This window comes from Diabrotica virgifera, chromosome 6, assembly GCF_917563875.1.
Source record: "Diabrotica virgifera virgifera chromosome 6, PGI_DIABVI_V3a".
NCBI lineage: Eukaryota > Metazoa > Arthropoda > Insecta > Coleoptera > Chrysomelidae > Diabrotica > Diabrotica virgifera.
Genome location: NC_065448.1, coordinates 79995554 through 80010504, shown reverse-complemented (window position 1 = coordinate 80010504; position 14951 = coordinate 79995554). Strand labels below are relative to the sequence as shown.

The 14951-nt window shown below is 33.0% G+C and overlaps 1 protein-coding gene across 1 annotated transcript in view; it reads left to right on the top strand.

Moving 5' to 3' along the window:
* Positions 1-3008: 3008 nt before the first annotated feature.
* Positions 3009-14951, top strand: part of LOC126886467 (zinc finger protein 271-like) — a 68120-nt gene continuing 56177 nt past the window's right edge. Inside the window, exon 1 of the mRNA XM_050653418.1 lies at positions 3009-3351. Coding sequence (XP_050509375.1) covers positions 3120-3351 — 232 coding nt within the window. The 5' untranslated portion in view covers positions 3009-3119. The remainder of the gene's footprint in view (positions 3352-14951) is intronic.

The following is a 14951-nucleotide window of genomic DNA, read 5'->3' as shown; positions in this document are numbered from 1 at the left end:
GTAATAGATAGCAATAAAAGTTAGTAACAAAAATTGTAGCAAACTTTGAGCTTCATATTATAAAATTAGTTAGAATATGGCGTTCGATAACATAGTGGCAGACCAAACTTATGTCTTTTAAATGGAACACACTATATTTTATTTTATGTTCGAAATCTTCTTAACTTCTCCATCACAAAAATATAAAGGTTTATTTATGTTATACAGGGTATTCACAAAGTTATAACCAATTTTCTATAAAAATCGTAACAAGATCAACTCCCTGTAGAAGGAAAAATAAATACAACAGCATTGGTTTATAAATTGGTACCTATAATTAACTTATGTATAAAAATTATTTTAACAGTGTTTTGTACATGTCATGTCAACTAAATATTTATTTTGGCCACCTGTATTTATATATACTTTTATATACACATTGATTTAATATTACAATAATTAAGTTTGAACATCTGAATAGTTCTGCTTTCCTTCCCCTAATAACAAATATTTTTCTATCAAACAAACACAAAACACATCAAAATAGCGTGTACCAAAATATACAGTCACTGCGCACGCTAAATAATGACGTCATCTGCTTGATTCGCGTGTACCTAACTTTTTTATTTGCGTACACGTTAACGTGTACCTAGACACAGCGTTAATTAATAGGAACACTACAATTTATTTTACACCAACAGATAACAATTTTTAATTAAATAAAAACTGGAAACTAAGTAGCTGAATTTATTTTATAATAATTGTGTTCTGGAAATTATGAGGCGGTCGGAATATTTTGCACAGCAATGTACATTCTATGTACAGAACATTTAAAAATACTACGTTAACCACAAACGTTAAATTAACAAAATATGTGATTTGGCATTGGTTAGTTTACGTCATTAAGTAGAGTACAATAGGAATGAATACTGAGGAACACTGCAATAGTCTTTTGAAGTCGAAATCATTGTTAATTACAACATAAACTGACCGCAAATATGTACACAAATTAATGACAAAGTCAATGTTTTCCTAGAGTTGATGCTTTTCAAATTCGTCACCAGGTGTCGCCCACTTCAATTCTAGATCCCGAACCACTACTTTGCGCCGTGTAATTTGGGTTGCCTACATAAACTTGAATCGCGAAATGAGCCTGTTTATTGTTTAAAAAATATTACAAATGCATATACAAATCAATGTAGCTACTACCTAATAATTATAATAACATTTAAAAAATATACATCACTTTATTTCATGTTTGAACTAGAATCATCTTAAAAACATAAAGGCCGCGTCCCAATATCAAATAATTTGATCAAACTGGTTTGAGCAAACTGAAAGTGACAAGAAAGTGACAGTTAGTGACGTCACATCCTGAGTGTTCATTGTGGATAATAATGAAAAATTTTAATTTTAAATAAAGTACAAACAAGTTAGACAACTCAATATAAAAAATTTGATCAAACTAGACTGATAGTGAGAGCACATATTTTTAGAATTTCAAAAAACTGCAATTGTGACGTCACTTTGACGTACTTCCTCAAGTACGTCAAGTTTGCTCAAACTGTTTGATCAAATTATTTGATGGTGAGACGCGGCCTTAACTTTTAAAGCTCTTTATAATTTGTAGCACGAAATATTGTAAAATTTTTCAGTTTCTCTGTAAATATGGTGAATATTTTATACAAACAAATGAGAACTGACAGACTTAACCGGTCTACCATTAGATGTTGCCAAGTTTCAACTTCATGACTTGTTAAGTAAAGGTGGCTATTGCAAGCTGCTTTAAAATGTTTGCCTCCCGCTGTCAGATTGATTTAAAATTGACAGCATGTTGGAATGGCCATAGCCACCTTTACTTAACAAGCCATGAAGTTGAAATTTGGCAACATCTATTGGTAGACCGATTAATTCTGACAGTTCTCATTTGTTTTTAAGTAATTTTCACTGTATTTACAGAGAAACTGAAATATTTTACAATATTTCGTGCTCCAAATTATAAAGAACATTAAAAGGTATGTTATTATAATCCGTCCACTTAAAAATTTTGTCATTTTTAATGTCTTATATTTCCTAAATCTGTTGGCAGATTTAAGTGATTTTTTTAATATGTTATAGCCTAATTCTTTTACAATATCGCTGTAATAATATTGTTGCTAACCAGCTAAATTTTTATGGTGTACCGGACATTTATAAAATACTGAAATTAAAACCCAACTATAGACTCCGGTTTTCTTAACATTCTGTTTTTTTGATTAATTCGCTTATGTTTAACAACTAGATTTTGTTCTTTATCAATTCAGGGTGTTTCTAAATAAGTGCGACAAACTTTAAGTGGAAAGGAACAAAATGTAAAATTTTGACGCCTGTATTTTAAATGTAATCATTTTTTTCGAATCCTGAGAAAACTAATAAATATTTTTGAAAAATTTAAACGCAGAATGAAAGATTACTTTATTATCGAGGGCAGAAAGTCCCGTAGAATGAATAAAATGTTTTTTTAATGACATATTTGAAACTAAAAGTCACACTAAATTTTCTTAATTTTTCACCCCTGTAACTTATTAAAATAAACATAGAAGTTTCCAGGGACTTTCGGCCCTCGGTCCTAACGTAATCTTTCATTCTGCGTTTAAATTTTTCAAAAATACTTATTAGTTTTCTTAGGATTCGAAAAAAATGAATCCCGTTTATATTCTTGTTATTGGTTTTTTTTTGTATAATAAACGTTACTTACAAGAAATTACATTTAATATTATTTTCCACAAACTTCTAATTAATAATATTTTCTTATTCAACTCAAAAAATACTATAAATTATACCAGAATTTGTACTTTAAAATCGTAGTTTCGAAAGCGGTAGTCCGAAAGTCGGACTACGGACGTCATCAATTGCGACGTTGCCTTTTTCTCTTCATGGCTTGTAAAGTAAAGGTGGCAGGAATGGCCTCTTAGACAAGGAAATTCCTTGTCAGAATGGCCTATATCCAATCCAATGACGTACGACGTATGTCACATGTCACACTTCAATATAAAAAAACAAAAACTTTTTGTCTTTTTATGTTTTTATTCTTGTTCGTAAATGTAAACCATTAATTAATAATTAATTTATTATTAATATTAATCAATAAAATCAATCAAATGGAAGTGAAACAAGAAATTATCGAGGAATCGTGTAAAATAGAAATAGATACTGACCTAGATGATGCCTTTTTGGATGGCTTTAAATGTGAAATTAAGGAGGAGTCCGATAGGCAAAGTACCCAGGACACATCTGATTATTTAGACTTAAAAAAATTTCTCATAAAAACTGAAATAAACCAATATGGAAATGAACTTAATCCATTTGAAGAAAACGGAAAAACTGAAAAAGGTTAGTAACCAAATATTTAATCATCCCATATTTGAATCGCTTACTGTATAAAGGGAATAACTAAACATCAGTACGAATTAAAAATAAAATATACATTTTGTTAAATAAAGTCGAGGGATCAATGAGCCTATAAGGGAAATTTGTATCTCTCACCATATTATGCAAGATATCGCAGGATAAAATTTTTGTTGAGCATATAAAGGGAACTAGTCCAGGAGTGTTTTGAGGGTTCTTCTGTAACTATTTCAATGATTTGCTGTTCATCATATATCTAGTGGCCATCATCATCAATTCGCACCTTCTTCTACATCATTGTTATTCTTGTACATCATTGTTATTCACCTCTTCATCATCATCATTTATTTATTTATTTATTTATTTTCAACGGGACACTGCCCAATAAGATTATAAGTTTATAAGTCCAATATACATAATACATGTGTCAATAATAATAAAACTACAGTAAAATAGTAATAATAAAACAATATTATTTATTTATTAAGCTCAACAGGCCGTGAAGGCCTAGGGCTGAAAGATTTAATTTTTCCTTACAATTACTATTACATATTTATATATAATGCTATATCCTATACTACTATAATATATACAATATTACATTTGTTTGTATAAAACACTTAATACTACACTTAACATTATAGTCTTTCCATACATTTCTTCACCACTTCCTTCCATTGTTTTCTGTCCAAAGCTTTTTCTTTCCAGTTTACAATATTACTTTGTTTTAAGTCTTCATATACGCTGTCCTTCCATCTCCTTCTTGGTCTTCCTATTCTTCTTTTTTGTATTGGCTTACGTAATAGAACCATTTTTGGCATTCTCGCCTTTCCCATTCTTTCTATGTGTCCTAAGTATCGGATTCTCTGTGCTTTGATTGCCGTCGTTATTTTTGGTTCATTATATAGTTCTTCAAGTTCCTTATTATTTCTTCTTCTCCATTGACCGTCTATTTTCACGCCTCCATATATTGCTCGTTGTATTTTCCTCTCCCATCTTTCTAAAAGGTCTATTTCTGATTTTTTAAGCACCCATGTTTCACATGCATATGTAGCTGTAGGTCTGATAACTGTTTTGTAGATTCTTATTTTTGTTTTTCTTGACACATCTTTGGATTTCATTAATGGACGCAATGCTCCATACTTTTTGTTTGCTTTTGCTATTCTTGCTTTTATTTCCCCTTCCCCATGTCCCTTTTCATCTACTTTTACACCCAGGTATGTAAATTCTGAAACTCTTTTAAATGCGCATACATTTTCTCCTTCTATCTCCAATGTGAAATTGTCTAATAAAACAATAATACAATAAAATATAAATATCACAAACTTAAACACATAAATCAGATTCATATATCACATTAATAAATATCCAACAACTACTCAAACAAACAAACGTCTGAGGCCAGAGATGAATTCAGACTTCGGTGCAAAGAAATCTAGATCAGGTTGAGTGTTTGCCCATCTTAGTGCTCGAGATAAAAAGTTGTTACAGTGGAACCTCGATTATCCGTCTCTCCATTAACCGTCACCTCTGTTAACCGTCAGGGTACATACAGAAGTTGTATTGACTACATAAGCAAAAATTTTAATGTAAAAAAATAAAAAAAATTAATTTGATTTGTGATAAGGACACAAACGGCTATCCATTGCTGACAGATAAATAAATCGTTGAAATAGCAACAAAGGCGGACCAAACAGATTCAGAAGCTGACACAGACTTGGAATTTGACTGTAGCTATGTTGATGAACCTATTGTAACTAACAAAGATTTGCGTAAATAATTTAGAGAAGCTGCATCGCATATGCAATAATTCATCGAGTGGTTTTCTCAACAAGAAGAAGCCAATAAAGTAGATTGCATGATCTTATGCCGATTAAGAAATTCAGCCGTCGCAAAATGTGAAGCAACAGTAAAACAAACACAGATTTCAGAATATTTTAAATTGATTCGATTATACGAACAAATCCCTCTTATATTGTCAAACAAACCATATAAATGAAATTTGAGAGTTGTAATATGAATTTTTAATTTTTTTTAATGTTCTGTTAACCGTCTTTTCAATTATCCGTCATACCCTTGGTCCGGTGCCCTGACGGATAATCGAGGTTCTACTGTATATGCATAGTTGGTTCTATGGATAGGAACATAGAATGTTTGATTTAATCGAGTTCTGCGGAGAGGTACATGGAGACCAACCTGCTCAAGTAGCTGAGGACACAAAACTGTTGAATTAATTATGCCATAGAGCATCCTTGCATCCTTAATTACTCGTCGGTCACACAATGAGAGAATACCCAATTGGGTTTCAATTTGATAATAATTTAACTGATTTAACTCAAAAGTTATACCCAGTTTATATGCTATGTACCTTAAGAACTTGTGTTGGACTGTCTCGATTTTTGTTATGTAAATATTGTAAGATGGAGACCAAACACAAGAACAATACTCTAGATGAGGTCTAACTAAAGAACAATATAGTAATTTAATTGCATCAATATTCTGAAAGTCTCTAGTGCATCTTTTTATAAAACCAAGCATTTGTAAAGATTTGGAAATTTTTGATGTATAATGTGATTCAAATAAAAGTTTACAGTCTAAATTAATTCCCAAATCACGAATTTCAGTAACCCAGTCAACAAGAATATTCTGTATATTATAATTATATTCTATTGGGTCTCTCGATCGTCCAAAAGAAATAGCATGACACTTAGATTCATTCAGGGCCATGGCATTCAACATACACCACTCACTCAACCGATCAAGATCATTTTGAAGATTAATACAGTCTTCTGTATTGTTGATAATTGTATAGAACTTTAGATCATCTGCAAAAAGCAGAGGTGAACTGTGTCGGAAGCAGTGGTGTATATCATTGATGAATATGTTAAATAACAGGGGCCCCAAATGTGAACCCTGAGGTACTCCTGAATGAACCTTAATCTCACTGGAAACAAAATCCCTGATACGCACCATCTGAACTCGGTCAATCAAGTATGTTCTCAGCAACTCAAGAAGTGGACCATTAACACCCATTTGTTTAAGTTTAAATATTAAAATATTATGGTTGACCCGATCAAAGGCCTTGGAGAAATCGGTGTATAGTGCATGTACCCTACAACCCCTCTCCAATGCCTTCCTCAGGAAGTCCACAAATACTAGTGTGTTACATTCGGTTGATCTGTTATTCCGAAATCCAAATTGTTGGTCTACTAGTTGTTTTTCAAGTGAAGCTTTAAGATAGTCACATACAAAACATTCAAATATCTTTGGTATTACACTAATTATACTAATGGGCCTGTAATTATTCACCAATGAATTATCTCCCGCTTTATAAATGGGTGTTAAAAAACTATTTTTCCAACATTCTGGAAATTCACCTGTATTTAAGGATAGATTAAAGATGTGAAAAAGAGGTCTGGATAATATAAAACAACAGTTCTTGAGAAAGCTAGGAGGCAATCCATCAGGACCAGGACCCTTATTCGCATCCAGTTCTGATAATTTTAGATAAATATCAGATATAGTTATGTTGAAACCAGTCAGATTAGTAAGACCAAATGTAGGTGAGTCACTGGGTATGACACATATTTGAGTGGAATATACTGTAGAAAAATATTCTGCAAAAAGATTTACAATATCTGGTCCATGACCGGATTCAACACCACCATACCTCAACACAGCGGGCATAGAGGGCTTTCCTCTCCGTGAATTCACAAACGACCAAAATCCCTTCAAATTATTTCTTATTGATAATTCTGTTAAGTAAATATGATTTCTGTAGCTTTCAGCTTTTAACAATTTACAATTAGCCCTCAGCTGTGAAAAAGTCTGATAATCCAGAACTGATTTAGATAAAAGATATTTTTTGTGAGCTTTCTTTTTCTCAACTATCTGGTTCTTTAACTCTAAAGAGAACCAAGGAGGGAATCTACGTTTTGAATACCTTTTTAGGGGGATGAATAATTCTATAGCTAAGTAAACTATATCATAGAAAATATTTACAATTTGATTCAGTGTTTTTCCTAAAAATAAATTATCCCAACAGAACTGTGACAAAAAATCAGTTATTTTCACATAGTCAGCCGACTTGAAGTCCCTATAAAAACCGTCACTAACCAAACCACCATCATTGGGGCGCCTTTTGGTCATCTTTATCTCAAATTCCAGGGGTGGGTGATGCATACCCTCCCTCAAAAGAGCTTCACTAGCTCTGGACACAGTTACATCAGCATCATTGACCAACACCAAGTCCAGAATATTACCAGTTGCATTCACAATAGTATTGGACTGAAACAAATTGTGGTATGCACACATACCAGTCACAACCTGCAGGGCTTCAACTTCAGAAGCTGTGGCACCTGGCAGAGGAATTGTTGAAGAGCACATATCATTTGAAAACCATTCGCAGTTTGGTAAATTGAAGTCAGCAGCCAGATAATAGTGTGCAGATGGATAATCTTCGGCTATTTAATCATCATATTGGTGCTACAGCCCTTAGAGGGCCTCAACCTTCTCAAGCTTTCTACGCCATTCTGTTCTGTCCCTTGCTTGCATTTTCCAGTTGCCGACTCCGATCTTCTCGGCATCCTGTGTTACCCCGTCCATCCACCTCAGCTTTGGTCTACCCCGTCTTCTCATTCCCACGGGTTCCGCTGTTAGAATCTTTTTTATCATGTTCGATTCAGGGGCCCGGGCTACATGTCCTGCCCACTGCAGGCGGTTTCGCTTAATAATAGTGATAATATCTTTTCCACCAAACGTATGTTTGTAGATATTCTACAGTTCAAAGTTATATTTACGCCTCCATATTCCGTTCTCACAGACCACTCCGAATATCTTACGTAGCACCTTTCTTTCAAAAATCGACAGAGCGGATTTATTTGTTTTAGTTAGTGTCCATGCCTCTGATCTATATGTGAGAACGGGGACTATCAATGTTCTACGCAGCCTTATACGAGTTTTTTGAGACAGACGTTTGTCAGCTAAGTACTTTGATGGACTATGGTAACACCTGTTTGCAATTATTATTCGTCTTTTTATTTATTTATTTATTTTTTTTTTTTTTTTTTTTTTTATTATTGGGGTTATTATGTGTTATTATTGGGGTTAACCGATGTCCCTAGATATATGAACTCTTTGACCGCTTCGAAGTTTTGGTCATTGATGATTAGATCTGCGTCAACATTTCCAGCTCTTGTGTTTGTGTTAGTCGCCATGAATTTTGTTTTATTTCGATTTATATGTAACCCCATTTGTTCTGCTGCTGCTACTAGCTCGGTTAGTACGACTTTTTCTAATGCTACATTAAAAAGTTGGCACGCCAACGCATCTCTATGCCTTAACCCCTATGTATTTCAAATGGTGTTGACGAGTCCTTTTGAATTTTTACTGCTGATATCATCTTCGCCATTGTCACTTTTATCATACATATGAGTTTTTTTGGAATTCCTAACTCATTCATAGCGTTGTAGAGACTTGGTCTTAATACACTGGTTAAGATCTGGTTAATGGTTGAACGTCCACGCCTGAATCCTGCCTGATATTCTCCTAGAAACGTTTCGGTATAAGGCTTCAATCTCTCGTGCACAATGTTTGACAATATCTTGTATGCTGTATTTAGGAGAGTTATTCCGCTATAATTATTGCATTCCAGTTGGTTTCCCTTTTTGTGTAACGGGCATATTAAGCCTAAGCTCCATTCTTCAGGCATTTGCTCCTCAGACCAAATTTTACAAACAATTTCTTGCATCACCTTGGTAAGCTGCTCTCCACCGTGCTTAAATAATTCTGCTGGGATGCCATCTCTGCCTGGGGATTTGTGGTTTCTTAGTTTTTCTATAGATATTTTTACTTCTTCTACCGAGGGGGGTTCCACGAGTTAATCATTTCGGTATTCCAGCTCTATATTGTTAGTAGGTTCCTCTTCCAGTAACTCTTGAAAGTGCTCTACCCATCGTAACAGGATATCCTCGTTGTTGGTAAGTAAGTTACCTTCCTTATCATTACAATAGTCAATTCTGTTTGAATTCTTTTCTAATAATATTTATTTTGCCTTCGCATTGCAACTGAATAAAAATGGTATACATTTTTATTTTTTAATAATAATAAACTATAATGTAATTTTTTATGTATCAAAAAAGCATATACATTGTTTACATTTGAGTTTGACAGATATGTCAGAGGCAAACTAAATTTGAAATTATTAATAAATATCATTTTTGATAGTGAATTTAATTATTAAAAAAAATAAATTTAATGTTTAAAAATACAATTTGAGTTTGAGTATAGTTTGAAAGGAATTTATTAACTTGGTTACGGTAAAAAGATGTTTTAACGTACTACTTATGTTTACATTTATAATGGCTTCCCCTCTTAACGGGAGTAATAGACTCGTCCATATGTAATTACCTAATGCCCGGTAGCACCAACAGATCTTAAGCTTAAGACGAGGATAAGATAAGAATGAATTTAATACAATTATAATATATTATAATAAGAATATTATAATACTTAATAATATAATAATAGATATAATTCATAATAAGGTAAGAATCGAAAATTATGGTGCAATATAAGTGATACTTAAGGATGCACTATCTATAAGTAGAGCTTAGCTAAGCTGGAGCTTAAGATGTGTTGGTGCAACCAGGCATAAGTCGTGACGTTTTCATAGACATAATAAGTCATTAACAACTAAAAAAAACTATGTTTTAAAATTAAATAAGCCCAAATTATTTATCGCGAACTGATAAAATAAGGTTTGAACTTGAATTTAAATACTTCTTAATTTCAAAATTATTTTTTACTTGTGTTTTGAGCCTTGAAAATCGTTGATTTTTGTTTTTTTCAGTTTTAAATTATTTATAACTCGAAATCGATCAACTTAGAGAAAAATTACCAAACAACTTTTTTGTTCCCAGTGATCCAAAGAACCTAAAATAGTATCTGCCCGGACCGAAAAAATTTGATTTTTATAATTTGTTTTATATTTTTTCATAAATAAATGTAGTAATAGCTTCGAAATTACGGCATTTAGGTATAGGGAATATTACATGAAAAATAATCAGTAATTCTTATGGATTTCAAAACGCAAAAAATATACACTGTAAATACCACTGTAATATCGGCCGCATTATAAGAGCCTCACCCACCACAATCTAAAAAAGTCGTGCAAGCCGTTTCCGGAATAATTGAAGTACATATAATATTAGATAAAATAAATTAAATGGGATCGAATCGAATTGAAGCGAATCCAATATAGTAGCATATAATAAATATATTATATTATAATAGCCAGGGAGGTAGTGTCAAATTTGACCGGAGCATTTTAGCATGGCTGCTTTCTTTTTATTTAGTTAGGTGTTCCAAAGCTTATTAACAAATGATGTGTCAGCTGGCCCTAAACCGGGGATTTTAGACAAGAAAAGGTAAAATATGAAACTTGATGGAAAAACGCTGCAACTTGTCACATATTTATCTACCTTACTTACAACTATTAATAGCCTTGCTGACTTCACTCCTAGCTTTCAATCAGTCTATCCGGGTTCAAATCCTGGCGTTGAATTTTTTTTTGTTTTTAAAATGGACATTTTATTTTGAAAAATATATATTTTTATAATATGTAAAAAAATCTGTATGTCTTTTATAGAATTATGCATAGAACTTATGAAATAGAACTATGCATTTGATCATAAATATTATGATTGACCTTAATAAGCAAAGTTGTTGTAAGTGAACCCCTGAAGCTTCCTGAGTTAGTACGACCAATCTAAGTAAAAAAGGGTGTTGCCCTCCCCACCCCCTCCCGACATTTTTTTTTTTTTTTTATTTTTTTGGACAAACTGTTTTTTCTTAATGTTATATGATGTAGAACCAAAAGATACATACAACCCTAATTTTTCACTTTTCTATCACCAACCCCCATTTTTTAATAGCAATCTAAATATTTCCCTGTTCTCTATAATATATAAAATTGGATGATTGGGGAGCGATCAATCAAAACGCAATAAATCCTGTTTTTTAGAATTTGAGTTAAATTAATACTAAATAGCTTTGTCATGAAAAAAAATTTACTTATTAACATCAATCATAATATGATCAAATACATAGTTTGCGATTCTATAAAAGACATACAGATTTTTTTTATATTGTCTCGTATAAATAATACAAACGTGGTATTATAAAAATAATTATTTTTCAAAATAAAATGTCAATTTTAAAAACAAAAAAAAATCAACGCCAGGATTTGAACCCGGATTGCCTGAGTGAAAGCTAGGAGCGAAGTGAGCACGGCTATTAATAGTTGTAAGTGAGGTAGATAAATATTTGACATAAGCTATAGCGTTTTTCCATTAAGTTTCATATTTTACCCTTTCTTGTCTAAAATCCCCGGTTTTGGGCCAGCTGACACATCATTTGTGAATAAGCTTTGGAACACCTAACTAAATAAAAAGAAAGCAGCCATGCTAAAATGCTCCGGTTAAATTAGACACTACCTCCCTGGCTATAAGTATTCACTTCTGTCGGCACTCCGTAAGTGCCACGCTCTCTTTTTTTGCATAAAAACGGTGCACCATATCAAAATACGACAAGAGAGGTTTTTTATCATAAATTAAACATGGAATTTAAAAATCATTTTTAATTTGAAAAAGCTCAGTGACGTATCTACTATTTTTTCTTGAAAAAAAATTTAGACCATTACCTGTATGTGCACCAATGCTTAGTGATGGAAAATTCTCGAGAATGAAAAATCGGAGAATATTCTCGATATGGAGAATTTTCTGAGAATGAACCTTATGACGCGCTTATGGATATTGTTAAAGATGAAATAGGGTATTAAAAATCATTAAATTATATACAAAATTATGAGACAAAACAACAGTGTTCTTTATTATAAGAAAATAGAAAAACAACAGAAAACAAAATTTATTTAACAAAAAAATGAAATTTTCTTAACAGCAAATCCTGGATGTGGTGAGCTAATCTGAAAAAGATGAGGCCTGAGATTCAGAATTTATTTCTATCATTAGCTCATCCTGGTCATCTACATTCTGCATTTCAATGTACTGATGAATAGTTGTGGGATTTTGTTTTTCACTAGTCGCCAGCTCAGTCATGGATTGGTCTACGTCTAACAATTTTAAATTGTGAGCAATAAAAGTTACCTTATCAGCCCGTTCACCAGTAAGCCGGTTTCTTTTAGACGAGTTGATAAAACCATAAGTAATACTGAAACTTCTTTCAGTCGATGCACTGGATGAAGGCATGCTTACCGTCATTGGACGAACCTAACAACTGTGTTGGCTGAAAAGCAGTTGATGAATGTTTCTGTTGATCCTTTTCAAATAATTGTCTCGCTCCCACCGGACATTTAACACATTTTACTAAATGTTTTGTCATTCTTGTTGCATTTTTCAAGTATTGACAAAATTTACAGAAGTACTTGTTTTACCTTGTACACTTTTAATTTTACAGTAATTCCATATATTCCTTTTAAAGCGAGCACCACACTCTCGTGAAGTTACTTCGGGAAAGTTCACCGAAGTCCGAAGTACCTGTCACTACACGCTCATTCTACTTCGCGAGGAACACATTCACGCCGGCCGATAAGGACTTCGGTTCCTTTGACTTGGTCTCAAAAACCGCCACAGAATGCAAGTAGGCCGAGACGCAGCAAAGTCGCATGAACAAACTGTCTGCACTCTCGTACTCGCTGAACTTCGATCGACTTCGCGACTAGTAAAGTGAGCGTTTTAGGTTTTTTAGTAAATTATGCTTTACTTCGATCCATTTCTAAAGATTTGCACGTTAATATAGCACCAAAACAATAAATACTGACACTGTAAACACCCTAGCTAGTGGTTCATGGGATTCCTCAGTCCCGGCTACTCAGATTTTCGGGGATTTGATCTAAAATCGCGTGAAACCTAAAAAGCATTTCATGAGCAGAGCGGCAGGTAGGTGTTTGAGCTTCAAGAATAATAATGTTTGGGATGCAAAAAATATACTAGGTGAATTGGCAAAAACAATATAGAAAATTGTTCTCGAGTAATTTTTTAATATGTTATAGCCTTATTCTTTAACAATATGGGTGTAATAATGTTGTTGATAAACAGGTAAATTTTTATTGTATACCGGATGTTTTTTCTCAAAGTTCGCAAACTTCCTGTGGAGTGGAGTATTCTAGCATTTATAAAATACTGAAATTAAAACCCAACTATAGCCTCAGGTTTTCTTAATATTCTGTTTTTGTGTTGGATAATACCAAAGTTAGGTATCTACTTTAACAACTAGCCATGTTCTTCATCAGTATAGGGTGTTTCTAAATAAGTACGACAAACTTTAAAAGGTAATTCTGCATTAAAAAATAATGACAGTTTGCATATCCGCAAATGTTTCGTTTCCGAGATACGGGATGTTGAGTTTTTTCTTACAACCTGACGATTTATTTATTGCTTTAAAATCGGTTGAGATATGCAAATGAAGTTTGGTAGGTTTTAAGGCGTAGTTATTTCACATTTTTGACATACAATTAAGAATTTTATATTCACCATTGGCGTGCATACGGCTAATATGATCGGGTATGATTACCCGTATGCGCGACTATGGTGAATATAAAATTCTTAATTGCATGTCAAAAATGCGCAATAATTATCTCGTAAAACCTATCAAATTTCATTTCCATAGCTCAACCGGTTTTAGGGCAATAAATAAATCGTCAGTTTGTAAGAAAAAATTCAACATCCCGTATCTCGGAGACGAAGCATTTGCGGACATATGTTTATAAAGCAACCGGTCATTCTTTTTTCATGCAGAATTATCCCTTGAAAGTTTGTCACACTTATTTAGAAACACCCTGTAATGATGAAGAACATGGCTAGTTGTTAAAGTACCTACCTTTTGTATTATCCAACATAAGCGAATGAATCAAAAAACCAAATATTAAGAAAACCTGTGGCTATAGTTGGGTTTTAATTTCAGTATTTTATAAATGCTAGAATATTCCACGGGGTGTTGCGAACTTTGAAAAAAAAAATACAGTTTGATTTGTACACCCGGTATACAATGAAAATTTACTTATTTAGCAACATTATTATTACAGCGATATTGTTAAAGAATAAGGCTATAATATATTGTAGCAAAGGAATGAATCACCGGCCGCAAGTAGCAGCTCCAAACGGTTCCATCTCGAGAACATTCTGGCGGAAGCACGATATACGTGGAATCGGTGGAGAAAGACGTGCGGTGGGTGGAAGGTCACACAGTGGCTAGAGGTGGCGAAGTCTGGAATGATCGAGAATAACGTTATTTGCTATTTAAGCGAAGCGCGCTTTTGTTTGAGTTAGTTTAAGCTAGAGATTTGTAAAGAAAACTTGTATAAATAAATTAATAAAGTCGTATATAAATACGAATGCTCGTTTGAATGTTACAGTGGTGTCGGTGTGGAGTGTAAATAAATTAAAAGACTTGAACTTTATTCGTCGGGAATAATTAAAGTGCGTTAATTGTTTGGTATTCGAAAAGACTTTTAAGACATTTTGAAAAGTACATGTGCGCCGACCAAACATGTTGCTAGAAGAACTTTC